The sequence below is a fragment of the Gymnoscopelus microlampas genome (assembly GCF_963454915.1).
Source record: "Gymnoscopelus microlampas genome assembly, chromosome: 20".
Classification (NCBI taxonomy): domain Eukaryota; kingdom Metazoa; phylum Chordata; class Actinopteri; order Myctophiformes; family Myctophidae; genus Gymnoscopelus; species Gymnoscopelus microlampas.
Genome location: NC_139957.1, coordinates 23922501 through 23949552, shown reverse-complemented (window position 1 = coordinate 23949552; position 27052 = coordinate 23922501). Strand labels below are relative to the sequence as shown.

General features: G+C 41.9%; 1 protein-coding gene across 3 annotated transcripts in view; it reads right to left on the bottom strand.

Annotated features, from left to right (window-relative positions):
• ddhd1a (DDHD domain containing 1a) overlaps positions 1-25527 on the bottom strand; it is a 38500-nt gene extending 12973 nt beyond the window's left edge. For 2 of the 3 annotated variants that reach the window (XM_084044403.1, XM_084044404.1), the window contains exons 1-8: positions 24081-25527; positions 22340-22516; positions 14495-14596; positions 9466-9594; positions 8537-8684; positions 3414-3523; positions 2257-2363; positions 1784-2046 (exon numbers count right to left, since the gene is read on the bottom strand). In XM_084044403.1, the coding sequence (XP_083900529.1) occupies positions 1784-2046; positions 2257-2363; positions 3414-3523; positions 8537-8684; positions 9466-9594; positions 14495-14596; positions 22340-22516; positions 24081-24957 (1913 nt within the window). In that variant the 5' untranslated portion in view covers positions 24958-25527. The remainder of the gene's footprint in view (positions 1-1783; positions 2047-2256; positions 2364-3413; positions 3524-8536; positions 8685-9465; positions 9595-14494; positions 14597-22339; positions 22517-24080) is intronic. The other variant, XM_084044405.1, reaches the window with a different exon arrangement.
• Positions 25528-27052: the final 1525 nt, after the last annotated feature.

The following is a 27052-nucleotide window of genomic DNA, read 5'->3' as shown; positions in this document are numbered from 1 at the left end:
GGGCGAGTGGGCGACACAGAACAAAAAGCCGATCCTGAGCGCCAGCCCACGATCATCAACCCTCGAGGAAAACGAACGTGGACCCCCTCCCCCGTTGAAACGAACGCACCCTCTCCGGACCCCCTCCCCCATCGCCGTCGTCCCTCGACAGACGGAAGAATTGACCGAGTGATTCCGCTGATCCGTGCGAGAGAGCCATGAGAGAGGAGGTGTGTGTGTGTGTGTGTGTGTGTGTGTGTGTGTGTGTGTGTGTGTGTGTGTGTGTGTGTGTGTGTGTGTGTGTGTGTGTGTGTGTGTGTGTGTGTGTGTGTGTGTGTGCGCGCGCGCGCAAATAGCCGATCTACAAGCTCATAACCTCTGAGCTTGTAGATCGGCTATTTTCCGAAAATAGCACTTTGTTTCCAAACAAAGTGGGGGTCCCCAGTTCAAATATGATTATTTTGGGGGGTCACGGCCTGAAAAGGTTGAGAACCACTGCATAGATTTTGAATCAGGTTTGTGAAGAGAGATATCTCACTGTGTGAGAGAGAGATAGACAGAGAGACAGACATACAGAGGGGAGGAAGAGAGGAAGAAGAAGAAGAGAGGGCTTGAAAATCTGCTATAAATCTGCTATTTTATACATATATTTTGGGGGGTCACGGCCTGAAAAGGTTGAGAACCACTGCAGCATAGAACTGATTCAGGTCCATTTGGTCCCATTTGTGTTTTGTGCAATCTCACTCAGAGTTGTAAATGTGAAGTTGGAGAACCACTGTGTGAGAGAGACAGAGGGAGACAGACAGACGTTCAAATATGATTCTTTTGGGGTGTCACGGCCTGAAAAGGTTGAGAACCACTGCATAGATTATTGAACCAGGTCCATTTGGTTGCAAATGTTTTTGTGAACAAAGACATCTCACTGTGTGAGAGAGAGACAGACAGAGGGGAGGAAGAGAGGAAGAAGAAGAGAGGGTTTGAAAATCTGCTATTTTCACAATATTTATCTGTGGAACCAGTCAAACAAAATGGGGGTCCCCAGTTCAAATATGATTCTTTTGGGGGGTCACGCCCAGGCATCCCTTATTTTTATTTATTTATTTTCACAAATTGTCATAAATGGCATAAAAGAATGGATCTACAAGCTCAGTAAAAGCTTGTAGATCTGCTATGTTTTTGCTAAGAATACAGGTGTGGCTTGAGATTTTGACTTGCCCATTGGTGTGGCTTGGGCACAAAATGTTTGAAAACCACTGCAGTATAGAATATTGGACTGGAAAATAAGTGTTCTCATGAAGCTCTCGATGACCGATGTATTGATGTTGCACTTTGAACTTTGAATTATTATTATTATCTATTATTTGATGTATATAACTTGAGTTGAAAAACTTTGTTTGAAATGAGCTGAAATAAGCTTTTCACTTTGGAGTGAAACAGCAACCTGTTTCACTCCAAAAATGTCAAAGACTTTTGAAATCATTTTATGCATCTAAAGTGTGTCTTTCACTAAAATACTCATAACTCTGAATCTAAAGAAAAGGGGCTGTTTTTGGTGAAAAAAAGCTGTATTCAACTACCTCTAGCTAACAAACGGAACATGCTATCAATTCACTTTTTTTCCAGATGAAAGAAGAGATTCTACTCTTAGTTTTGAGATATACAAGATATATTCTGTGGGTCCTCAAAGATGAGTCAGAATGGTCAAAATTCCTGGCACTGGCTGATCCTGTTATAGAAAACCCTCTGGCAGGGAATGTGTTAAGTGGCTCAGACCCTAGGATGCGGTCCAGCCAACAGGCCTTACCTGTTCCTTGTGAGGCGGAGCTGCTCAAGCAGGTGCTTCTCCTGGTAGGAGATCCAGGGCAGGTCCAGCTCCTCCTCCATGGCGTGATGCTCCTGCAGGCAGAAGCGCACCGGGTCCCAGCCTGTCATGATATCGAATGTGATGACGCAGCCCAGGGAATGGGACACGATGGACACCTTGCCTCCCTTCTCCTCGAACTCGGGGTTCCGGGAGCAGAAGAGTGAGTAGAGTCGGTTCAGCTCTGAGGTCAGGCCCTTGGTGATCTACAACAGAGGACAAGCAAACAGGCTTTTAGAAGCAGAAACACTGACAGATTGACGGAGGGTGTTTTGGGAAGGCAACGCTGATATGGAAAAGCCTTGGACACTATTAGAAACATTTTTCTATGGAAACATATTGTGTGTGTGTGTGTGTGTGTGCGCGCGTGCGCGTGCGCGTGCGTGTGCGTGTGTGTGTGTGTGTGATTATCCCACCTCATCCCGGTAAAGGGGGCTGGTGTAATACATGATGTCCATGGCACTACTGTTAAGAAGGTCTCTCAGTCCTCTCACTTTGTCTGGGGTGATCGAGTCTACGGTATCTACAAGCACATACCAGTGTACCCAAAACATTTCATGTTATGAATTCAATGTCACATTATCATTGTTAATCTGCAAGTTCTTTAAGATGTTCTTGGATGCTTTTTTAAAGCATTTGGAGTAAAGAATTGCAGTTTTAAACTTCCACTGTACATAATTACAGGACTAGGCCTACTGTATATCTAGGCAAATGAGCATGTTTTAGGACAACATATGGAGTCAGTGAGTAACATCTAACTCGCTGCCTGCCTGCAGCTCCAAAAACAAAACATGACCTAGATCTCCCAGGCTTTCACACAACGCCTTGTAAATGCTACGATGGAACAATGTCCGCTCTGCTCATTCAGCAATACCCCAATGAGGGCAGGACACACTGAGTAAGTATGTGCATGTGTGCTGACGCGCACGTGCAGACTAGGACTACAACTATAGATTATTTTCTTAGGGATTATTCTATCAATTACTTTTTCTAGTAATCAAACAACAGAGAAGCAGTTTTTTTAAAATACCAGCTCAGTGGCCTTGTGGTTAAAGTGTCTGCCCTGAGATTGGGAGGTCGGGTTCAATCATACCAAGGACATACCAAAAGGTCAAACTGGCAAAAACTATAAAAACGGGACCCAATGCCGCACTCAGCATCAAGGGCTGGATTGGGGCAAAGTCCCTCTGACATACTAGTATCATGTCCAGAGGGTGAACTTGTACATCATGGCCAGGGGATGGACTTGTAGTTGTACATCAAGCCGCCTCACGCTACAGAAACAGGAAACCTATGGGCCACAGGCTCAGCAAGGCTACTTAGTTACTTTAAAAAAAAAAAAAGTGTGTATATATATATATATATTCAAATAATATTAAAATAATATTTGTATATAGCAATGAATTGACACAAAAATGGTTTGAATCGATTTTTTATAAATCAAATAATTCGATTAATATGATTAACCAAGCAGCATATTTAAAATGTTGGACTACATTAAAATACAGACAAGGCCTCGTGTAGAGCCCAGACCCCAGGTTAAGGAACATCGCCCTAGTGCACACACACTAACCGCCATCCAGAGCCAGTTTGGAGCGCCACTCCACAGGCAGGAACTCCACATGCTCATCATTGTGCTCCGAGTAGTGTTTCTCCTCCATCTTCCTCACCGCCTCCCTCAGCCTGACACACACACACACACACACACACACACACACACACACACACACACACACACACACACACACACAATATAGTTTGATATACTGTATATAATGAAAATATGATGTGGTGATATGATACATCAATCACCACAAAGATAAACATCAAAGAATGTAAATTAAATGCTTTTCAGCCAGGCCAAGGACCCCTTAGCTGAGAGAGAGGTGAAGCAGGGACCCCCACTACATATTGTATACAACTGTATTGCAGATTAAACTTTTTCATTGATTTCATCAGTTTCAAATTCATGTATTTTGTTTACACATGATCTTTTCTACTAATACTTTGGATTCATGTTAATGTGGATTTTCACACTTGACCTTTGGCTCTGTACTACTTTATGTGCTCTTTTTCGCTTTACACCTAATCTCTTCACTGAAAATGGCAGATCTACAAGCTCAGTCACAACGCGTTGTAGAGCAGCACATTGTGAGCTTGTAGATCAGCTATTTTTAGCGAATAGGGATGACTAGGGAAGTAGGGATGCAAGGGTTCAAGTGGTTAATGTAAAAAAAACTAAAACAAATCCTATCACAAAAACCTTTTGCAGACCCTCTGTAGTAATTCTGAGGAACCCCCAGGGGTCCAGGACCCCCTGTTTAAGACCCCTAATTAGGGGTCCTAATTTATGCATCCCAAATGCAAAATGAGTAATAAATGCGTTTAAGGGTAAGTTACATTCTTTGATGTTTGACATTAGATCATATATTATAAATATTTATAATTCCTTCCATTGCCTTTGAGGAGACAAGCAAATTATACGGTTGATGAAGTAAAAACCAATAATATACCACATTTTATGTGGGAGGTAGACCTTCGTCTGATGCTTTCCGTGTTCAGAAAAACAAGTTTTACCATTCTATCTGGCTCATTGTTTTGTCTCACAGTAACATAGCTATATCTCTAGGGTATTTGTAATGCTTTATGAATCCTTGTTGTTCTCTGGGCAGTACTGTAGTGCATCATAATGACCACCTGGTTCTGAGTGCCTAGTCGCTCTACAATCCTCCCTGCTACAGGTCTACTAGAGAGCATAATGTACTGTATGTTTGCTTTCTCTAATGACTGTCAGGCAGAGAGGGATGACGTCCATTGTACTGCTCATTGATACAGCATCCTACTCTAAACAGTCCACACAAATTAGGATGGCTATGCTGCAACTAGTCCTATATATACACATGTAGGGCAGCGTTTCGCTTCCAGGATACACTAACTATACAAGCAGGAGAGAAAAGTGGCAGCTGTTGACAGGGGCTAATGGAGAGTGAAATTGGCCTTTAAGTGTACTGGTCTGCAACTGGGATACAGGCTAATGCAGTCTTTGACAAGACTCCTTCCTATGCATGTCTGATGTTACATAAACACAAACACTGCCTCCTTTACAGTTGTAATCTTTCCCAATGACTGTAAAGATTAGGGTTGTCCGATATTGGCTTTTTTACCGATAACCGATATACCGATATTGTCAAACTCTTAATTACCGATATCAACCGATACCGATATATGCGGGGATTATTGTGATTAGGGTAAGCTCAAATTTCATATCACACACACCATACAGTAAGAACTACTGTAAATTTTTTTTTTTTTTAAATAAATAAATAAAATTAAAAACCGATACCGATATTTTCCGATATCGATTTTTATGCTAATATCGGCCGATAATATCGGGAGGCCGATAATATCGAACATCCCTAGTAAAGATTTCTATTTCTATTTCAACATCGTTAATGGAACTGTCATGCCATGTTTCAGAGAAACATAATCACCCCAACCTTATTTGTACTGAACAGAAGTCACATTTTATCCATCTTATGAATAAGACTTCTTATGTTGAGGTGAAGAATGTGCAGACCACTGGTGGAGAATAACCTGTCCGTATCTTGAGTATCAGCTTGAAAGGATGATTTCTTGGCATCAGGGCACAGATCTATTTCACTGCAGTGCAGCCTTGCTGCTTCTGACATGGAGTATAGCTTTCCAGTGCTTTATTTACAGCACCCAAGAGTCTTCCACCCATGAGTCTTCCATGTTGTCCCTCTTAGACAACATAAGACTACATTCTACTGAGATGAGACCTGGAAACCACTTGCAGAACAGTTCACCTTGTTTTTCATGTCAATCCAGGGAGTGGTGTTTGCTTTATGACAGAAAGAAGAACTGGTAATATCCACAGAGATCTACTATGGTTCTCACACATTCGTTACAGCTAATGATGGACTGCCTTCGTTCCCCCTTTAAACACCCAGGGAACGTAAACTGAACTCTGTCTGTCACATGCACTGAATTACTAAACAAGCGGAAGAAACGAACCGTAAACAAACACCAGAATGCATGTATGGAGTGAGTTGAGAAGAAGATTTAAGGGATAGAGCCTGGGGGGGAATAGTGGAGGAAGCTTTGAGTGATGCTTCTGACAAAAATAGGTGAGAGACATTAAGAGGGAACTATACTAGATAGGTCAGAGAGTTCAGAAGAATGAGCAGGAAAGGGAAAGGTTTGGGCGGGTTGGTGTGTGCTAGACATGGCAGCCCCTGGACGATATTTCCTTTTGTGACTGAAGGAAGCCTGTTCTCTGTAATCCACAGGGAACGGTGAGTGAGGCTTAGTGTCAAAAGCTGGCCTGACTTGGTATACTTTCCCTGCTTAGCTGGTCTAATCCCCTAGAAAAGTTGCTTACCTTGTAACACAGAATAACAAGGCTTTGCCCTGTACGCTCTGTGCTGCTACTACTATGCACACTACAGTGTCCAGTGACCATTGATAATCTACACCGGTCAATGTGGTCAATGGCCAGGGCAGTGGTGCTCTTGAGGAAACAGTCACATACAGCCTCCAGTATACAACCATGGCCCCTGAATATGAATAAGACACCCATTATACAAATAATAACTATTACTATATGAATACGTTTAATCAGCAGTGATTTTTCCAGTATAGAAGAGATGTAGTATGTGGTTTCAATATGTTGTAACGGTAGGGCTATATCTTCTCCACCATGTCATTGGTGCCTAGGTCCTCATAATAAACTTTAATTTGAATTATTATTAGTTAATTACCTCCTATTGAATGAGTTTGTCAAAAAGATCAACCCCATTTTTAAAAGATACCAGGGGAGGACAAAAGATGAAAGCGAGGGATGGACGGAAGGATGGAATGAGTGGGAGGGGAGGAGAACAAAAGGCAAGCGGTGTGCAGTTGGAATGATTGCAATCTGCAAATGTCATGGGAGGAATGCCTGAATTGATTGACGTCATGAAAGATGCTGGTCGGAGCAGGTGGGGGGTCAAACTCACTTAACCCATTGAGACCTGAAGCCGATTCTACATGTCTCCTAAATCTCAACAGTATTCTGAAAAACGTATGTTTCTATATCAGTGGTGCTCAATCTTTTTCATGTCAAGGACCCCCAAAATTATATGTATTTGGCGGCGGACCCCCATCAAAATATTTTGTTCCAGGGACCCCCCAGAAGCAAAGATTTGAGTTTAAAATGTTCGCTTTAAAAATATATATATTCAAAGATTTGCACACATTTTCACGATTTTTCAAAAATAGCAGATATACAAGCTCATAGCGTGGCCCAAAGTGTAAAATAATGCTTTTGAGCTCAAATCTAAAAATGACACAATTCCAGGTCTTAATGGGTTAATAATATTCAAACACATAACCACATTGTGTATAAAAGGAGGACACAATTAACATTCTCAGTGTACTGATGCACTGGGAATTATGTGTCAAGTAACATCTCAATTCTCATGTTCCATAAATAGCTTCTGATAGCCATTGGCGAAACAAATGTTATCAGTCAGTTATTGGTAGAACCAGTCATAAGGACTACATCCAACAAAACGGTGTTAATCAATGACACACAGTGTAGGATGAAGAAACTAGAAAAACACATTTTGGGCGGGCAGATACGGTACATTATGGTGGCACATTCCTGCTCATGCTCATGATGGTGGCGGCAACAAGATAGTACTGAGATTTGTGTGCATGTGCCGAGTCAGAAAGAGAGAGGGAGAGCGCCAGAGCCACAGATACACACAGATAGAAATAGAAAGATAGATAAAGAAGAGAGAGTGCAATGCATGAGAGATCAAAAGATATAGAGAGACAGACAGAGGGACTGAGAGTGAAAAATAAAAGCTTAGCGCTCTCAGGTCATGAGTATATCATGTGTTCCTGTATAACCTATCAATAAGAGTACATTACTATACATTATAGTGACTTTACATTCCTTAGAAAGGCCATTCGTGTGGTTGTATTGACCTAGATGTTATGTGGTCCGGATGTAAACAACATGCTGGGGAAATGGCAGGGCAATGCTATACTATGTAATGTACGATCAGAAAGGAATACTAGATGCCCGTCTTAGCCTACATCTTCACTTTGGACTCTAATGGGGGGAATGGAGTAATGGAAAGACTAGACCCAAGTGGGCATGTGAATTGGGGATGACAATACAACTTAGTGTCTCAACTTCTTGCTCAAGGACATTTCAACATAAATCGGAATGATCGAACTGCAAACCTTCCTTTTTCCAGACGGCTACCCTACCTCCTGAGCCACTGCCTCCCTCTAACAAACATAGTACAGGTATTTCCATTAACATTATCTTTCTGTTTATGTTGTCAGAAAAATACGTTTTTTAACAAAAGAAATAGTTTTTTGTAACATAGCTAACAGTCATTCCTGTGGGCATTTTTCCAATACTTGAACAAATCAATTTGTGTAGCCATGCAGTTCTATTATTGATAACACCTGTACTGTGTTCTACACTATATTGAAACAGAAATTAAGTGATCACAAACAGAATCAAAGGTGACAGAAAGTTGGCTTCTTAACATTGCTGGCAATGCTGGAGGACAAATGTATACCCTTACTAAGTTGAAACAGAAGCACATACAGTATGTCAGCTGCGACTGTGAAAAAAGGTTGAATGAAGTGGGGGACTGTAGCTCAGACACTCACATGCCAGTGTTCTTGATGATGCGACCTTGGTCCATCTTCTGCCCGATGCCGTGTACCACAAAGACGATGTGTGTTGTCTGAGGGGGTCTGTCCTCCAGGGAGGCCTCCTCCACGAAGCCTCGATGCAGGCGTGTTCCACTGCTGGAGGCTGGGGGACCATGGTGAGAAGGAAAACTTAAGACCTGTACTGCAAGATAGCTATGTCTTTGATGATACAATTTTGTTCATATTTTTGTATATTGACTGATGACTTTCAGGTAGTATTGTTTTGAATAATCAAAATAAAACAGGGGACAGGGGTTCAGTAGGTGAGACTACAACTATAGGCCTCCTGCTGTGCGGCTGAGTAGCAGCCCTGCTGTGCCTACAGGGCTGAGCGCATGGCCACAGTCTCTTGTCGCTAGGGTCATGTGCTGCATGCCAAAGCATCGGGAGCCAATGGGATTTGCTACCGTCTGGATGGCAGTAAGGAGATTTGTTTGTCAGGGAAGATTGAGATAACCAAAGCCAGATTCTCCTTGTAATCTGGGAGCTATGAGGGAGCGAAAATACGCTGCAGCACTTGGGAGATTGGAGAGAGATACTGAGTAATCCATTATATATGGAAAGATGAATTCACCTGATATTTAAATCAAATTGTAAATGCAGTCTTTTCAATGTTTTGTTTGAGCCAGGCTTAAAATACCAGATGGGCAGTAGGCTGTGGGATCTTGTGGGTTAATTTTTCGCCCAAATGTGGGTTTGCAGCACAGAAATAAGTGCAACTACACATTGTGACTTATCTAAACATCCTATATTTATCATCTTAATGCATAGCTGTTCCCAGATCACAGCCAGTGCAGAGGTAACCTAATCTCAGACTCAAATCATATATTGTATTCTGGGGGGGTGCTCTTTGCCGAGGATGGTGATAGTTGCAGTTGACTGACCTTTGGAAAAGCCCAGTTTCTGAGTGACCGTGCGTGCAATTTTGGAAGTGGTGGCATCACTGTAGAGATAGACCTCGTCCACACTGTGCCAGTCTATATGGGTCCGACTCAACTTCAGACTGTGGACAGCTGCGGGGGGGTACAGATTGGTAAATTCAGGGAAAAGGTGAGGGAGGGAGTAAAGGAGTGATCACACCGAGATGCGTCACTACAGGCGCAGGCACTTCAAAAACACCTCGGCGAAACAGTGCATTAGTCAAAACAGCGTGGAGTGCCTGTGGAGCCGGGTGATGAAATCAATCAAATCACGGTGAAAAAATGGATTTACGCATAAGTCGAGTCTTGAGTCTAATATAAATATTTTGTCTGCAATAGCTATCGTCCCACCGTTCCTACCTAGCTGATACGATTATGATTTTTTATAAGACGATTAATTGTCAAATAATTGCGATTAACGATTTTTGTCGTTGAACATTGCAGAAACATTATGCATTTATAAGCTTTGTAAACAAAAGGTGCACAGGGCAGATATGACAAATGACTTATATAATTTAAAAACGTTATACTTAAAAAGAGAACAAAAAACATTTATAGTGGAAATAGACGATCTACAAGCTAAAATTTGGAGCTTGTAGATTTTTTATTTCACCTATTTTTGAAAAGATATACATATTTTTCTACATGGAAACAATTATGCAAAGAAGAAATGCGATTATCTCAAATAGTTGCGATTATGTAATAATTGTGACAGGCCTAGTCTGCAATAGCCATTGTCCCACCGTTCCTACTACATACCGACATCAAAACAGGAAGGAACGGAGCGACTCATTTATGGGGCATCTATAAACTGCCACAAAAAAAGTGTTTCTAGCAACGCGTCTCTGTGTGATCGTCCCTTGAAAATGGGAAAAAGTGAAAGTAGGAAGAGAATGAACACAACATTAAAAACGATATATAAGAGATACATAAACGATATATCATTCTGAATCAAATACACCATAGTGGAAGCTTAACGTCTATCTAGTCTGGGGATGCTCGATCAAATACAGATGGGACCATTGATCTGCATCATCATCAGAAAAAAAAACACATCACACAGTAACATCACATCAGCATATTTCAGCTCTTGCTTGTCCATCATTGCTTGGGCATCGTTCGTGTAGATGCATGGCACATGGCATAGTACTTTGATATGTAGTGCCAATAGGGGGATGCAGCAGTTAATCAAACTAGGATTTAATCGATTGTAATAATGAAAAATCCAAAATACAGAAAAAAGCTCACAATGTGTAACAACATTGTTGGCTATTCGCGCAATATGATAAGTGGTTAATCACATTAATGGATTTTGTCGATTAATCAAATAGATTTAGTCAAATCGATGTATACAAATGTATTTGCGTTGATTCATTGATATATATACATTTTATTTTTTGTAATTATAAAAAAAAGTGTTTCAAGATTATTCGATTAAATAAAATAATCGCTAATAAGATAATCAATAGTTGCAGCCTTAGTGCATGGCACTAGCGCAGTACTTTGAGATGTAGTACCACATTGAACTTATTAAAAACGTATCTTTCCTGATGGGACTCGGCAACAAGGGCAAATAAGAGCAGAGGTATGGCTGGAGAGGAGACACTATTTCAAAACAAAAACACAATAAATGAAAGTGGTTGACTTGAGAGGATCTCTTGTCCCAGTAGCTTGTCCTCACTGTCCCTCGCAGTACAGTACAATAGGTGACCAGGAGCCTTTGACATTGTTCCCATGCAGAGTCATGGTTCCTTGTACTGCTCTGAACCAATCAGGGGATTACATGAAAAACCTACAAAGCTGGGTGGGGAACTTGAGGGGAGAGTGTTCCTCCAATGATCTTTGTGTTAGCTTGAAACTTTGGGAAATATTTGGGAACCAACATATTGTAGAAAGAAGAAAAAAACATGTAAAATGTAGATTTCTTTTTTCTATTTTGTGCATGTTAAATACTGTATGAAATCAATTGTGACCAAACAAAACTATGTCACCTACACATAGTTTACACCTCTCAGACCACAAAGTTGCTTAATATAAATTATGAGTCAGTGGACACCCCTTCCAATTAGTGTTTCTAATTAGTACCCTTTGTTACTGTGAATGGAAATCTTATTTTGAGGCAACAGTTTGCAGTGTTTCCAGTTACAGAATGACAATCCCCCAGTGCCACGCTCCCCCCTACAGAAATGGTATTGGTTTGGTATGAATTGGAACTCCAAAGGCGATCCAGGCTTAAACACCCAAAATCAAGTGTCTGACTTTAATGATCTTGAGCCGATTTCCAATCACTGGAATAAAGGGGAATAATTAATTGCCTTTCGCACATGCATTGTAACCGGGAAGTTATCCAGACATTAACCGGTGAAGTTGTTCCTCAGTAGGATCTGACATGCAACAGACTTTACACTGCCAGCATGGGTGAGAAACACCAATTAGAAAGGGTGTCCACTTTTGGTCATATAGTGTTAAATGATACAGATGTGCATCCTTCCACTGACCTTATTTCCTTTGATCATGTCAAGATTACATCTAAATGCAACAGCTTGTGCAGATATCCCTGCTAATAACTAGCTTTTTTTGCCAGGCAAGCATGAGCAGGGGTTTGAGTTTGCAATGTCCTCTTAAGCTAATCTTCCTCTTTCTTTTCCACATTTATCTTAACTAAACAGAACAGCTCTGAGAAAAGGCACTGTGTCACTCTGGATTCACATTAGCAGGGGATTGAATGCTGGGGATGTACACATTTGGAATGATTTTGGATCAAAATGCTACATCTGGTCCGAGAAAATACAGAAAACATGACGATGTCATTACACTGGAGAAACCTGAGGGGAAAGATTCCTCACATGTCACACATTTCTCATTTATCTCTGCAGGTCCTCAACCGGGAAACCGGTTGAGAACAAGATTAGTCACATGCTTATAACATCATCATCTACCACCACACAGCACACATTGGTACTACTCAATGCCAGTAGCAACAGGGGGGGGGGTGGCTTCTGAGGAGAAGAAAAGCACCTCTCACCACTCAGTTTGGGATGAGTCTCAATCAGTATTAAAGTGGCCTCCTTTCCTCACCTACCCTCCTTCATGCACATATTGCATACACATGAAGACAGGGGACGGGACAGGACAGCAGTCATACAACACCATGATGACAGTGACACCTGGCCACTTTATTGCCATATAAGGAAAATGGATGATCATGAAAAGACAAACAAAGCCACTTCAGACTGATGAGCTATGCCCATTGAGTCCACTGTAAAACAGGTCGTCTTTGAAACCTCTAATATCTTTAAGCTATGTGTATGTTAAAAACAGGTCGTCTTTGAAACCTCTAATATCTTTAAGCTATGTGTATGTTGGGGGGGTGTCCTTGAAGCTTCTCCAGTTGGCCAAGCATATGAATAATGAATGCAAGTTAAATTAAATAGGTGGGTGGAACATGTAGCCAATAAGATGGAGTGATGCTAAGGGGGCTGTACAGTACAAAAACACTTCCCGTTTTACAGTGCAAGGAAGCAGTGGAGAGCTGTGGGAGGAAGGGAAGAGTGGGCAGGAGGGAAATGGATCAAAAGTAATGTGTGATTCGATCTGGCGGTCAAAATGCTAAATGTTAAGAGGTTTACGCAGGCAGCTCTCAAACACTCTGCCCCAGCCTGAGAACAACAGAGGGGCATACGTACAGGAAGGGGAGATATGAGGAGAGAGAGAAATAGTCTGACAGAGAGAAAGGGAGGAAGAAAGAGGAGGAACTACAGTTTTGAGAGTGGGAAGGGATATGAGATGAGAGGAGTTGGCAGAACCAATGGGGAAGTGGAATAGGGGAGACAGAACAAGGCTGAGGAGGGAAGGGGACAGGGTTCTGGATCTATTTCTATGACGTTACACATTATTTACAAATGCGCTGAGCTGAAACAGGCTATTGTTATGGCTACTGCTGGGACTTCTTGTGGTTTTGAGTTTCTTTTTCCCCCACAAAAAGACCTATCAAAGGGTACCTGATCCAGGTGCTTTGCCTGTTATAGTTACCACATAACTCTGCCAGGGTGGATGAAGTGCAGTAGTACACTAATGTTGTTATTCTTATAAGTGGCACCTAAAAACCCTTTTAGAGTTGCAATTTTAAAGAAGAGTGTGTACAATTTATGAGAATCCCCCCAAAATGTGTATTGTACATGCTTGTGCAGGAGTCTGCTGTTGATGCTAGGTCAATGGGCCTCTGTGACCACTACGCTCGGGCCATTTTGATTAGGTCTAACGCACCCAGAACTGGGACAGTTGCTAGACCTCAAAGATGCCGATTCTACACAGCGCAACATGTCAGGGTGCAACAGGGGCCACAAAGGCTTCTCTGTTTTGCTCACCGCCTCCGTTTGCCTCTCAACAGAGAGCTTTGTTCACTGCTCACAGAGAAGGAGCTGTTGATAGCAGTTCATTAAAGACACGGTCAAACTGCGAAACAAGGGAAGAATGGACAGACAAAGAAGGCAGGGGGAGGGAGGATTGGGGAGAATAAGAGGGGTAAAATAGGGAGGCTTTTTCGAGAACCAGATTATTTAGCTCAGATCCATTTATTTGAGGTATGTTTAAGGGCTTAGAAGTGATCGACTTCCCCTCACCATACATGTCCTTGAAGAGACATGTTGTCAAGGAAAGGCGTGATGTTTTTAAAAAAAAGTACTGGTTGCAGTAATAGCAGCAACAGTAAACCACAGCACAGAGGGAATATTTCTAGCAACAAGGCCCAGTTTGGCGATACTATTGGAGGTATGGGGTAGTGGTCTAAATCCAGATCCAACAGAACCATCTCTCACTGGGCCCAGGTCTACTTCTAAATGGGTTGTGCTCATAGATAAGAGCCACAGGAGGAAAGAAGATCTAGTTTCACGCAGAGCTAATATCTACAGGGAGAAAAGGGTGTGTGCTTGCAGATCTAATATACTGCAGTACAATAGCAAAAGAAAAAAAAATTGTTGGCGTTTTACAGTACCTTGACAGCGTTTGCGCTTGTGACATGTAGTTCTAGCACTCGTCTGATATCCACTCCATTTGAACAGAAAGGGGAGGTAGAAAGGGGGCAGGTGGGAGAGAACTAACAACCAACAGACAGTGAGTATAATGGGAATGGCTGTGGTGTCAGTCACAGAAGCTACCAATGTCATCACTTTGGACAGAGCCATCGATCAAGTAGCGCTGCTATCAGGTAACTCACTCACAGTCTTGGACACGAGAGCTTCCAGCAACATGGACAAAAGGTGGTGGCTATAGATATTTATAACAGGATGTTATTACATATAATGTTAAGACAAGGCCTTAACTTTACTCTAGCATTAAGATGAAGATGATGTAAGATTCCCAAAATACAACGCTACTTGAAATATGCCAGTGATGAAATATGCAGATGATGACTGAGGTAGCATCTGGATTATACTTATTACATTTCCTGATTCTACTGCCTTAAATTTGTGGAACATTAGGTAAATGTATAAATACTTTACAGGGTATGTGATAATACTTTAGGCAATAACAAAAAAAGGCTTATTAAATTAAAACCAACATTTCAATTTATGAATAGATAAACAAGCTTCCAAGAATGAGAGTCAATCACTGTAAGTGTAAACAAAGAACCAATTGAAAAAATCAAAAACTAGCAAACTCAATAGTATGTTGTGTAGAAAAGTCTTAAATCTAGCACCATTTAAGCAAATTAATTTCTTTGTTGTATCATGAGTACAAATTAGAAAAGTGCGCTCCTCAGAGTGCTGGTCTCCGCCAGGCCAGGATGCCTACCCAGTAGTGATGAGCGGGTCGACCCGTAACCCGCGGGTCAACCCGTGTCGCGGGTGGGTCGAGTCAGAATTTCAGACGCAATTATGCGGGCCGTGGGTGAGCGGGTCAGCCGCTCTCACACGCAAAAAAAATAAAAATGATCACATGCTCTTGTTTTGTCTTTATTCTTAATAAGAATAAGAATAATAACAATAAAACAGTTTGAATACACTTGGGGATTATTTTCTAACCATGATTTTACAGAATAAAAAAAAAATCGCGGGTCGCGGGGCGGGTTGAGCCATAGATTTATATATGGGTTCGCGGGGCGGGTTGAGGCGGGTTGGGTTCCGTCGCGGGGCGGGGCGGGCCGAGTCATGAAAAAACCCGACCCGCTCATCACTACTACCCAGGGCCCGCAAATTGTGGAAGTCAGGAGTAGTAGCAAATAGAATGGTTTCAAAAAATGGTGGAACATGTAGTCTGGCACAAATGGCCGGGGCATATATGGGGAGTTGTGTCCAATCCAAGGAATCCAGGGGAAGCGTGATTGTAAAACCTGAACCTATGGTTCAAAAGTTATAGGCCAAAACGTTAAGGGGCCTGTTATAGTGCCACCATGTGGCCGATTTCAAATATTTGGGGTAGAGGTTCTTCCTGGGCCTACTGGGATTGAGCGTGCAAAGTTTCATGCCAATCAGTCCTGGAGATTAGCTGCTTACAGACGGACACACGCGCACGGACGAACTGACGGACGGGGGTAAAAACAAAGTCTCCGGCCTTCGGACGTCCGGCCTGGCAGAGACGATAAACAGTCCAGTCTGTTAATTAACAATGGTATGCTGGTAATAGGTTTCAAAATCCTTACTTGGAAATGATATAAATGACAAATTAGGCTACAGAAGATCCTGTGCGGATTTGCAATACTGACTGAACATTTTTCAGAAGTACATTTTTGCAGTTTAATTAATTTAGGGGGAAATATCTAAATATAGGCAGATGTCACACACTTCAAACATTCACACAAACTCTAAGTCGTTTCACATAGTTAGTTACTGTATAACCGAGTAGGTTATTAAGACAGATAAGATTAAAAAGATTGATACACAGACAGACAGAGTACCATGTCTTGCATTGCCATAATTGACCTTGTTCTTTTTTTTTTATTTTTTTATTATTATTATTATTAACTGTAGACTTCATGAAACATTTTCAAAACATTTTTGAAAAAATATACTGACTCAGTATATGATACACAAAGACTCAGGGCTTGGCATTTGAGAAGCCACCATCAGTATTTGACAATCAAATTAAAAGAAACCTCACTCCGGATGAGTACAGCTAAAATCTGACCGATTGATTCGCTCAGGGATTGCAGGGATTGCATCGACATCAGACTTGCAAATGTCAGCAGTGGTACGAGGCAGACAAGGAGATGCTGAGTGCAGTGGTAGTACGTAATAAGTATGCAGTGCAGGCTACAGTGGAAACATCAATGAGATCCCTCTGGGTGGAACAACACTGTTGGACCCGGCCATAAACAAGCTCAACCCTGACAGCCAGGTTATCAACTATCTGCAACATCCAATTTAACTCTGAGTAAAAATGTACCCTTATAGATCCATTCTCTAAGTTAGCAATGAGGATTTTCCAATGAGGATTTTGCTATGTTCCATCATTTGGATAACAGAGAAACTGAACACTCATCGGTGTAAAAGCCTTTAGCTTGCAGTGTATTCCTAGCACCATTTCTGGTTTAACCTATATACTGGTGTGGTCATCCTGAAGTCAGATCAAGCCAGTTGAGCCATGATCAATGGAGTGATGTTCCCATTAGTAATCAGAGTTTTCAATCTCATTCATCATCTTACCCACTAGCTTTTCAAACATTTAATAGCTCAGGGATTGTGGAACATCGTTCTTATCAACAGCGATACCAGGTTCCACAATAAATGTGCTGGGTGAGATAAATATGAAGTTATATATTACTGTAATGCCGTGACTGCATTAGCAGTACTGAAAGAATAAATAACCAGTTCGACTTGTCAGATCTGCCACTGGATTGGAGGTGAGCCCTGGTAACTCCATTCCCGCTCTGATGCCGTGTTGCATGCCTTCCTACAGTATGTGAATGTGACAGATGACAATGTGCTCGCCTGCTTTGCCACAGGGTGCTGCTCTATTTTGCCCATACGCAACACAGGCCTCAGGGTCACCCTGCTCTCAGCAGCAAAATGTTACCATTTTTACACATGCAAGTCTCATGCTGCTTCATGTGCACAAAGATAGATTCGGAGTCTCACATGCAAGCATGAATGCACATGCATATAAATGTAGCCACAGTGTCTTATGTCCCATAGGGAGATTCTTTGGCCTTCTGCAATTAAAATGTGTTCCGATTACTTAATTATTGTAATTACAGGTGCACTAATTACATTCACTAACTTTCCCATTAGAGAGGCTTCCCAAGACCAAAATGTATTTAGTGACTCAATAAGAGACAGTTTGCGCGTGTGCATGCGCACACGCGCACACATGTGTAACACTGTTCAATGTCACACTGAATGTTTGTCACTAAACAAAGGCCTTTGAACAAACAGTTAACATTGCTGAAGTACAAAGAGGGGAAATGTCCACTTCTGCTCAAAGAGAACGGCTGAAATACAGTAAAACACTGAAACCTTCTCAACTAACATCTGTGGCCAAGGTCGGCGTTTCTCTAAAATCTTCAAAGGAAGAACCAAACAATAACAATGATTGGTGGGCAGTGGTGGCCAATATAGGTGGACATTTTCTGATGAGGAACTTGGAAGACAGCATCACAAGTATAAATATAAAAGTCCAAATGTCCAAGTGCTGGTGAAGACAAAACTATACAGATGACTTAACATTTCAAATTAGAACAAAACTGCTGTGAACACAATTGTTGATGCTCATACATGGAGGGTCAAATACCTACTAGAATCACAATCACTAATACTTAAGCTTGTGTTATTTCTCACGTAAGGACACATTTTTGTACAATATAATGGCAGTGATTTGTCTTTAGTGCCATTATGCCTTCCATAACAGTCAGAAAATAAGTTATTTTGGATCATCAGGGGACAGGCTATCCTAGTGCTCTACACCCCCGAGCCTTTCCTGCATTATGATGTTACGCCCGCATAATGCATAGCATGCCTGCCATATGCCTTCTGCCTCATTAAGCTTTAAGCTCTAAATTGGCTGCTGAGGCATATAGAGGGGAGAGGAGGGAATGCCAGAGAGAGGGGAAGAGAGAGAGAGACAGAGAGAAAGAGTTAGAGGGGAGGGTTACTTCAGTATTGCAGAAGAAAGGCTTGATATATCATCCATTTGACGTCGATGGATGTGATATACAGCAGCTCAAGGTAGTCTTACTCTAAGTCATACTAAGTGTCTTCACATGATAGTGCTGAGGCAGACATGCTGCACTGCCTAATATTACTCTGTCTACAAGAACTACTGCCCGCTTCATGTACAACTAGACGCGTCGCAATTCAGGGCAATTGCAGAGTGTGGTTGCGCCGACGCGAGTCGCGGATCGCTGCCGTCGGGACTCGAGGAATACGCTGGGAGGAATACCATCAGAGGCTGCGCCAATTACATTGTCACATAACTCCTGAGATCACTTGCGTTTCATTTTGAGAGGATTGATCCCCCCAACATAAGGTTTTTGCATCAAACGGTTACAGTTTGAGCATTTGTGGCGCCCCCTATGGATAAAAGTGGAAATGCTTTTTCTTTTTTTTGAGTAAACCACCCTTGACATGTGATTCAAATTTGGGATTGACTGGACGTTTCGTTCGTGATTTGTGGCCTTTTTTGTAAAACGGGCCCCTTCCGCTAACTTTGGAAGCCATTTACGGACGAACGGTATGGACTATCAAAATTCTGTTTCGGTCCAGATTATCGCATGGGTCCAGAGATCATGTGTACCGATTTTTGTGAAATTTGGACAAAATATATGGGAGGAGGAGCTAAAAGTGTGTTTTGAAGAAAATTCAAAATGGCGGAAAATCTATCCAGACGCAAATGGGCGTGGCCTATATGGAAAGTTGCGTAATGACCCAAGGAATCCAGGGAAAATTTTTGATTTTACGACCTACGGTTCAAAAGTTATAGGCCAAAACGTAAAGGGGGCTGTTATAGCGCCACCATGAGGCCGATTGGTGTGATATTTTTTATAATAATTTCGGACAATATTATGAACCTTTACTCCAAATCTAGTAACTCTAGCTCTTACGGTTTCTGAGAAAAAAATACTTGAATTTGAGTTTTTTCACTTTTACATTAAAATTTAATGCACTAATAAATTAATATCAATTAAACTATTTAACCAATCTCTTAGCCCTATACACGCGCACGATTCCCGTTCAAGACGGTCATTTTGATATATGGCACAACATTAGGGGATAAAAACTGTGGGAGGAGATGCGCCTGAAAGTATTGTTTATCTATAAAAATAATAATAAAGTGTGAAGATAACTATAGTCTGGTTGCCCTGTTGGGCAACCACACTAGTTACCAGTGGAAAAAATGCACTAAATAAATGTATATAAATACAAAATTGTACTGAGATCTCAGCCTTACAGTATATTTGCCTTGATTACATCAGTTCTGTTAAGATGAATAACAATGTTGTAGCATTAAGACAATCGGCAGGCGCTCCTGAGCATTATGCTGACTCACTGAACGGGCAGGCCAAGGTCAAATCTACACAGTGAAATCCTCAGTATTCATTTATCCATTTGTAACTGCGAGAGTGTTTGGTTACATTTGTACACCATGAATTTTACTTTAACACTCAGGATTTTACTGTGTATAGAGACGTGAACAAGGACAAGTGTTGTGTTGATTATTTGGAGATGGCCTTTTATGAAAAATGTGACGCAGCCCACAGACCATTGGCATGACTTTGCATCATATTTCAAATGCTCTGCAGGCCATGCATATTTCCTGTGTGACTCAGTGTTTATGTCTGCATATGTGTATGCCACACGCCTTTGCAATCTGTGTGTGTGCACGCTCTCTTAAAAAATAAAATGGTGCTGACCTGACCTCTTCATCTGACTGCAGTGCTCATGTGATTCAGTGTGAGGGAGGTGTCTCTGCCCCAGGGGAGAGCAGCTGTGAGTACATAACATGAAGGGCCATACTGCAGGAGACACTGGCCAACCTACTGAAGCCAGTCTAATCTGCTCTGCTCTTCATTTAAAAGGGCATTAAGAGTAGTGCCTGCAATGTTATTTTCTAATGCACTCAAAACACATGTGATTTTATTATTATACCAGATAATTAACAGCTTTATCAACAATGTGCATAATTATCTATTGAAACAAACAAAAACATTCCAAAAGAAAGATGAAATATATAAACTTGGCCTGCAAATTCTGGAAGGCAGTCATAGCCAATTGGAATGGAATCTGATAAATCTGACTGACAAATCTTGATCACGTGATTCCAGATATAATAAGTACCGATTAGTGTGAACTTTGGAAAAAAAGGTGTTGGTTGTATGACCTACGGTTCAAGTTATAGGCCAAAATGCGAACCATGTTATATTGCAAGTTTCACGATGATCGGTCTAACAGTGCCAGAGATTAGCTGTTCACAGACAAACAGACAGACAGACAAACAGACAGACTCCCAGGAGCGAAAACATAATCCCTCGGTCCCTATCGGTCAATATGATATATCAGATGACTATCACTAGTTTATAGCTTACCCAGTGTGTCCGATAAACTGCAGTCAACTGGAGACTGCCGGTAGGATTATCCAGAGCACAGGGTATAGGCACATACAAAATCCCATTTAAAAACAACATGATGTTTTATTTATTTAATTTAAGAGAGAGTTATTCAAGTGGATTATTCTAATGTGGGACTTTGCGGGAATTAACGGAATATGGTCCACATTGGCATACAGGCACTACTTTGAAAAGACAGAAACAAGTGGCAGAGGATTTCTCAACATACTATATATGACAGATGCCTGTACACATGCACACCTTCTAATTTACCTCCACTTTGTCACTTTTATGTTCCTCTCTCAAACATTTACTTTCGCTTGCCATCGTGCAGGCAAAGTATTCATTTTATAACACACCACTCTCTACAGTACGTCTCTCGCGCAAAGAGACATAAAGAGAGATAGTAACATATCTGCCTCATTTTCACAGACTTGACACATTAATCACCAAAGAGGGCCTTCTCCAGAGGCTGCAAATAAAACTACTTTCAGAAGACTGCTGACTGCTTCTTCTATTACATTTTAAGGGCTACAGCGTGCTGCACTGTGCCAGAATCAGCCCTGCTACACAAAGACTTACAGTGCCACCACACCCATTTTTTTGTGGGACTGACACAATGAAATGTGCACACGCACAACACAAATACTTGCTGCATTAATTTCCTGTTACAATGTATCAATAATGCCAGAGGCAGTGCTGCCACATACGTCACAATGTCTTTCCACAACTTAGTTTTTTTGGTCATTCTCAACCAGGTGGACAAAGACTTTTCTTTTTTTAAATGGAATTCGACATGGCATCTCAAAGCCTTACACACAGCAGAATCCTGAGTGTCAAGTGTTTAAATGAGTGTACAAAATGGATCTGCAAGGGAACATTCTTATACTGAGGGTTAACGTTGATATTCCAAAATGATCAGTGCATACATGCATATTTAAGGAGAGGCTACCTGGCTTGAATACTAATAATCCATGAGGTTAGTTAATCAATTGGCAATAAATTGCACAGTTGTACAGTATGAAAGAGCATTAGCATCTGCATTCGCTGCAATGCTTCCTCCACTATCTTTAAAATCAAGTCAAACAACTGTAACAAGGTTCAAGTGTGACTAAAGTGAAACTATTCATATTCTGGTTATATAAAAAAACAGGTATTTTATAGCTAAACTGTACTAAATAATTGCAACATCCGGTAGTTTTCTGCTATACAGTCTGGCAATTAACTGATTAGTTTTAGAAAGAAATATAATTAATATGATCCTTATTGCTCTAACCCAGTCTCCCTTGTCTCTCTCACCTTCTTTGCTATCAACAGTCTTGGCAACCACGTCAGACTCGAAGGTGTCTTGCATTTGTTGCCCACGGAAACGGCTCAGATGCTCCAGCTCGATGAGGTCACTCTCATCCTCATCCAATGGGAGCCAGGTGCCATCGATGAACCACTGGCCCCTCATCACTGGAATACTGTCCTGCTCTGTAGAACAGAGAATGGTCAGACCAGAGGAACAATCAGGCAAAAATGAACAGAAAATGTTTAGGACTTATTGGCATGATAAACAAGTGAAATTAGAATTAATGACACAAAACAATTAGCAGTCCAAATTGGAACACTAAATTGAACACACAAATTGAAGCTGATAAATCGGTACTCTCTCCCGATTGGCTAAAATTGGCAACCCACCTGAAAATATATTTTCTGTTTATTGCAGAGCTAGAGAGACCCCTGTTACTGAACAAACACTCTATAGCAATGACTAACATAAAAATATAGAACTTTTACCTTTTAAGAAAAAACGTTATGTTTTAACCAAAAAATATCACTTACCTTTCATGTAGCTACATAGACAGTAATTTATCAAAGTATGACATCACCGAATGATGTCTGGTCAGAGAAGATAGGGCCTAGATAGGGCCTAGATAAGTGAGTGTTTACTGTTAACTGTTATACACTACAGCTATGGTGGTAATACAAGTCAAGTCTGAAAAGAGAAGACCTCAAACTGACATCTATATAGCTACTTCACCAGAAAACGAATCCAGTAAAATAATTGTTTAATAATCTGTGATTTTGTGTTACTTTCAAAAACAGCTCAGTCGCACTAGCTTGGACCCCTAAGGAGTTTGACTTCTCCAAGACACTGACTATAGTAACCAACACCACTATCAGTGCCTCTTTCACTTTGGCTGCTTTTTCTTGTAAATGTCCATGAATTAGTTAGCATCATGCCTCAGCTGAGCTCAATAGAATGAATGCCCAGGCTCAGGCTGCTTCGGTGTTTAGAAGAGGGGCCACTTTTACAAATGACTACGCCAGTGAAAGGTAGGCCTAATGCTAATTCATAAATGTACTGTAGACATCTTTAACAAACTAACCTGTATGAACAATGGAGTGCTAGCCAAGATGCAGTATCCAGTATTCTACATCAAATGCATACCACGTGGCCCAGTAGTTATTTGACTGTCCCATAACAGAAAAGTCTATTACAATTTAGGCATTCATACTACCGTAAGTGCAATATCCGAGTGTGAGGCATGAACTATAGTCAACCAACAGGATGAGTGCTGTTGAAAACTAGTAAGTACTAACTACAATGTGACTAGGAAGGATAGCAGGTAGACAAATGTTGCATTTGTCTAAATAACATACTTAACCCTGAAACAGCCATGTGTCCAGTTGAAGTGTTACCTGAGCAAGACAACAGTATCCTAAACTCATTGTAAGCCACTCTGGATAAAAGCATCAGTGAAAAGGTACAGTTTATGCTATTCATGACATGTCCTACATTATGGACACAATCAAGTGCAGTGATGATGATAGAGTGAATTCATGGAATTCATACATTATTCGTACATGCATATATTAAAGTCTCATGAGTGAGTGAGTGAGTGAGTGAATTGTAATCTCTAGCTATGCTGTGGAGCCATCTCATTGGAGAGAACATGTACACAGCTGGAATTAGACTCGGAGATTATAGAAACCATTCTGTCAACATCTGCCATAAACTGGCAGTTGGCAATAGCAGCTTTTTGATACTTACGATTCCAATAAACAGGATAGCATTCTCTTTCTCTGACATCCACCTCGTACAGCCCTCCCCTTACACACACACGATCTACATCGATTCTGATTCCATCAAGGTCTCTCTCTTCTGAAGAGACAGCTGATGAGGAGTCCAGGGACCCACCACGACTACCATGCCCACTACTAGTTCTCGTCTCCACAGGCACCGATTCAGTTCTCTCCAAACCATTGAGCCCTTTGCTCTCAGTTCCATTTGCATGATCTTCCTCTCCACTGCATGCGTCCGAGTCTGCGGTACCTGGATGCTTGGCAATGATGGGGTTGAGCTCACAGAATTTACGAAACATGAGCTCAATTTTCAGGGAGTCGTGTCCAACAAATGGCTTCCACGTTTTCTTGTCCTCTTTGTAAAACCACCGCACTTCCTCAGCACCGAGTTCCGTGACCACTTCGTTATACCGATTTCTCGAACTAGCGGACCTCGTCCTCTTTCTGCTCTCGAACAGCGGGCCGGCGTTAGTCCCATCATCTGGGCTGTAGTCCAGAGGACCGGTGGTGTCGTCGAGGTAGGTCACGGGTGAACTCCGGCTGTGACACCCCGACGTGTATGCCTCGTCCAAGCCCAGCATCAACCCGTTCGGAGGGGTGCCGTGTCGGCCATGCAGCAAGGAGGGCAGGTGCCCCTCCAGTCCCGACTGGACGGAGGGCATCCCCGCCTGCATCGTCTCTCCCACCATGGCCTTTTCGTAACAGAACAGAAACCCATCGTGGTTCCTCAGGTCCCAGTCCTTGTTGTTGTTGCTGCTGACAGTGACCGACGAACCCCTGTTGTTGTCAGAGCTTATGACGGAGGTATCGTGGTTTGTGAAACCGCTCATATCTATTTGAAGCATGAATCTGATCTACGACCTTGTTCTATCACCTGAGAGCCAAGCGTCGTTGAGGGGCTACTGTACTGCTGATCTACGCAGCGTCAGAGAAGCCGTCATGCTAGCCTGGCCAGCCAGGGCTCGAATCAACACACAGAACCAGTTCCAGACAGAACAACACGCTCCCCCCTCCTCGCAACGCATACATGTGCAATAGTTTACGTTAGCACGTTAGCCACTGACGCTACGTGTGGGTGACAACCAATTCATTGAAGAATAGTTCTTCTTGCTAACGGCTAGGTTAGCCTCTTTAGCTAAAGCTCTACTAGCGTTCCTTCAGCCAACAGGAAACCTGTGCGTGCGTCGGTATCGCCGCTCTCCTCCACCTGGTGGTGGTGACCACACGGCGACAGTGACACCTCACAGCGGTCACGGAGCGAGTTGTTGAAGCTGGATGAAGAAGGTCATGCTGTCGTGGACTTTAGTGTCCATTCCTCCTCAGCTATCTTCTTGGTGCAACCTCTATCCCTTTAGTTCCGTGTCTGTCTACACGGCTCGCCGGAGAGGAGACGATAGCAGAAGTATGTATGTGTGTGTATGTGTGCATCACTTGACAGCTGACGCGCAAGATCCAGTGTTGCCAGATTGTGTGAGAGAAATAAGCAACCAGGTCTATGAAAACAAGCCCAAAAGAAGCGACTGGGCTACGGCAATTTGAAAATAGCCGATCTAGAAGCTCACAGCGTAGATCTGCTATTTTCAACAACAAAAAATTATAATAATATTCTTTGTAAAAAAAAGAGAGGTAATTTTGGAACATTTTTGAAACAACACAAATATTGTATGGGTTGGGGGGTCCCTGGCACAACATATTTTCAGATGGTGGGTCTGTGGTGGACTTAGCCCTGTATACAAGCGTCTGATGTGAACCATGGCTATGGTGGACTGGACAAATACATATTCATTTGGGGGTCCTTGACATGAACATGTTTAAGAACCACAGCTTTAAACAACATTAGGAAACAAGCCCAAATAAGTAACTTACACTTTAGAAACAAGGCCAAAAAACCGCAACCCGCAACTACCAATATTTACAAGCGACTTAAAAAAAACAAGCCCAAAGTAGCTTATAATAAGCGAACATGGCAACCCTGACGAGATCACTGGATTCCCCTGTGAACGCGCACGTAGAAGCTGCGCGAACATCATGACGCAAGAAAGGCGCGTCCCCGCAGCCACGGACGGTCGTCACATGCATTTGTCATGTTGCGCCGCTAGATGGAGACAAACACTGATTATAAATGTGACATGGGGTTGTAGCTTCATCAGACGGACAGGTTTAGACTTCGTCGTACGACAGTTTCACTCGACTACAATAGCAGATCTTCAAGCTCTGGTGCTTAGCGATGCATTCTACGCGTGGTGAGCTTGTAGATTGGCTATTATTGCCACGGGGTACCGTCATACGACAAAGTATAAACCAGGCTTTACTTGACCATCCACCAGAGTGTAGCATAGGCCAGCTACACCTCAAGAATTACCAATAAATCCTTATAATGTCGATTTATTTAAACTTTGCAGCAGTAGCCCAGCCTTCTACATCACTAAACAGGGAACAAACAACTACAAAGAATGTAATCGTGGTCTTATATGTTTTATACAATTATATAGCATATGTTTTATAGTTTACTTTCCTTTTTTCCTTTTCCGGGACAGTGCACATTATGTTCTATATAATAGGCTAGAAATAATGCACTTTTAACGATTTTGCCCGTTAACAAAAATGTGTCCTGTGTATTTTTCATTTAATATGGACCTGGCCATTTAAATAATCCTTTGTTCAACACAAATTGACAGTGAAAGTAACTATACCATTAGATTAAGTAATTACCAACTTGTATTCCTGCACAGAACACAAAAGGCGTCAATTACTCCACAATCTCTATTGTTATGTATGTCTTCAAATGCACAGTGTTTGCATCCCTGTGTGTGTGTGTGTGTGTGTGTGTGTGTGTGTGTGTGTGTGTGTGTGTGTGTGTGTGTGTGTGTGCTTGTGCTTGTGCTTGTTTGTGCATGCATCTTTTTGTTGGTCTGAGTGTGTTTTGTCTGTCCCTGTGTG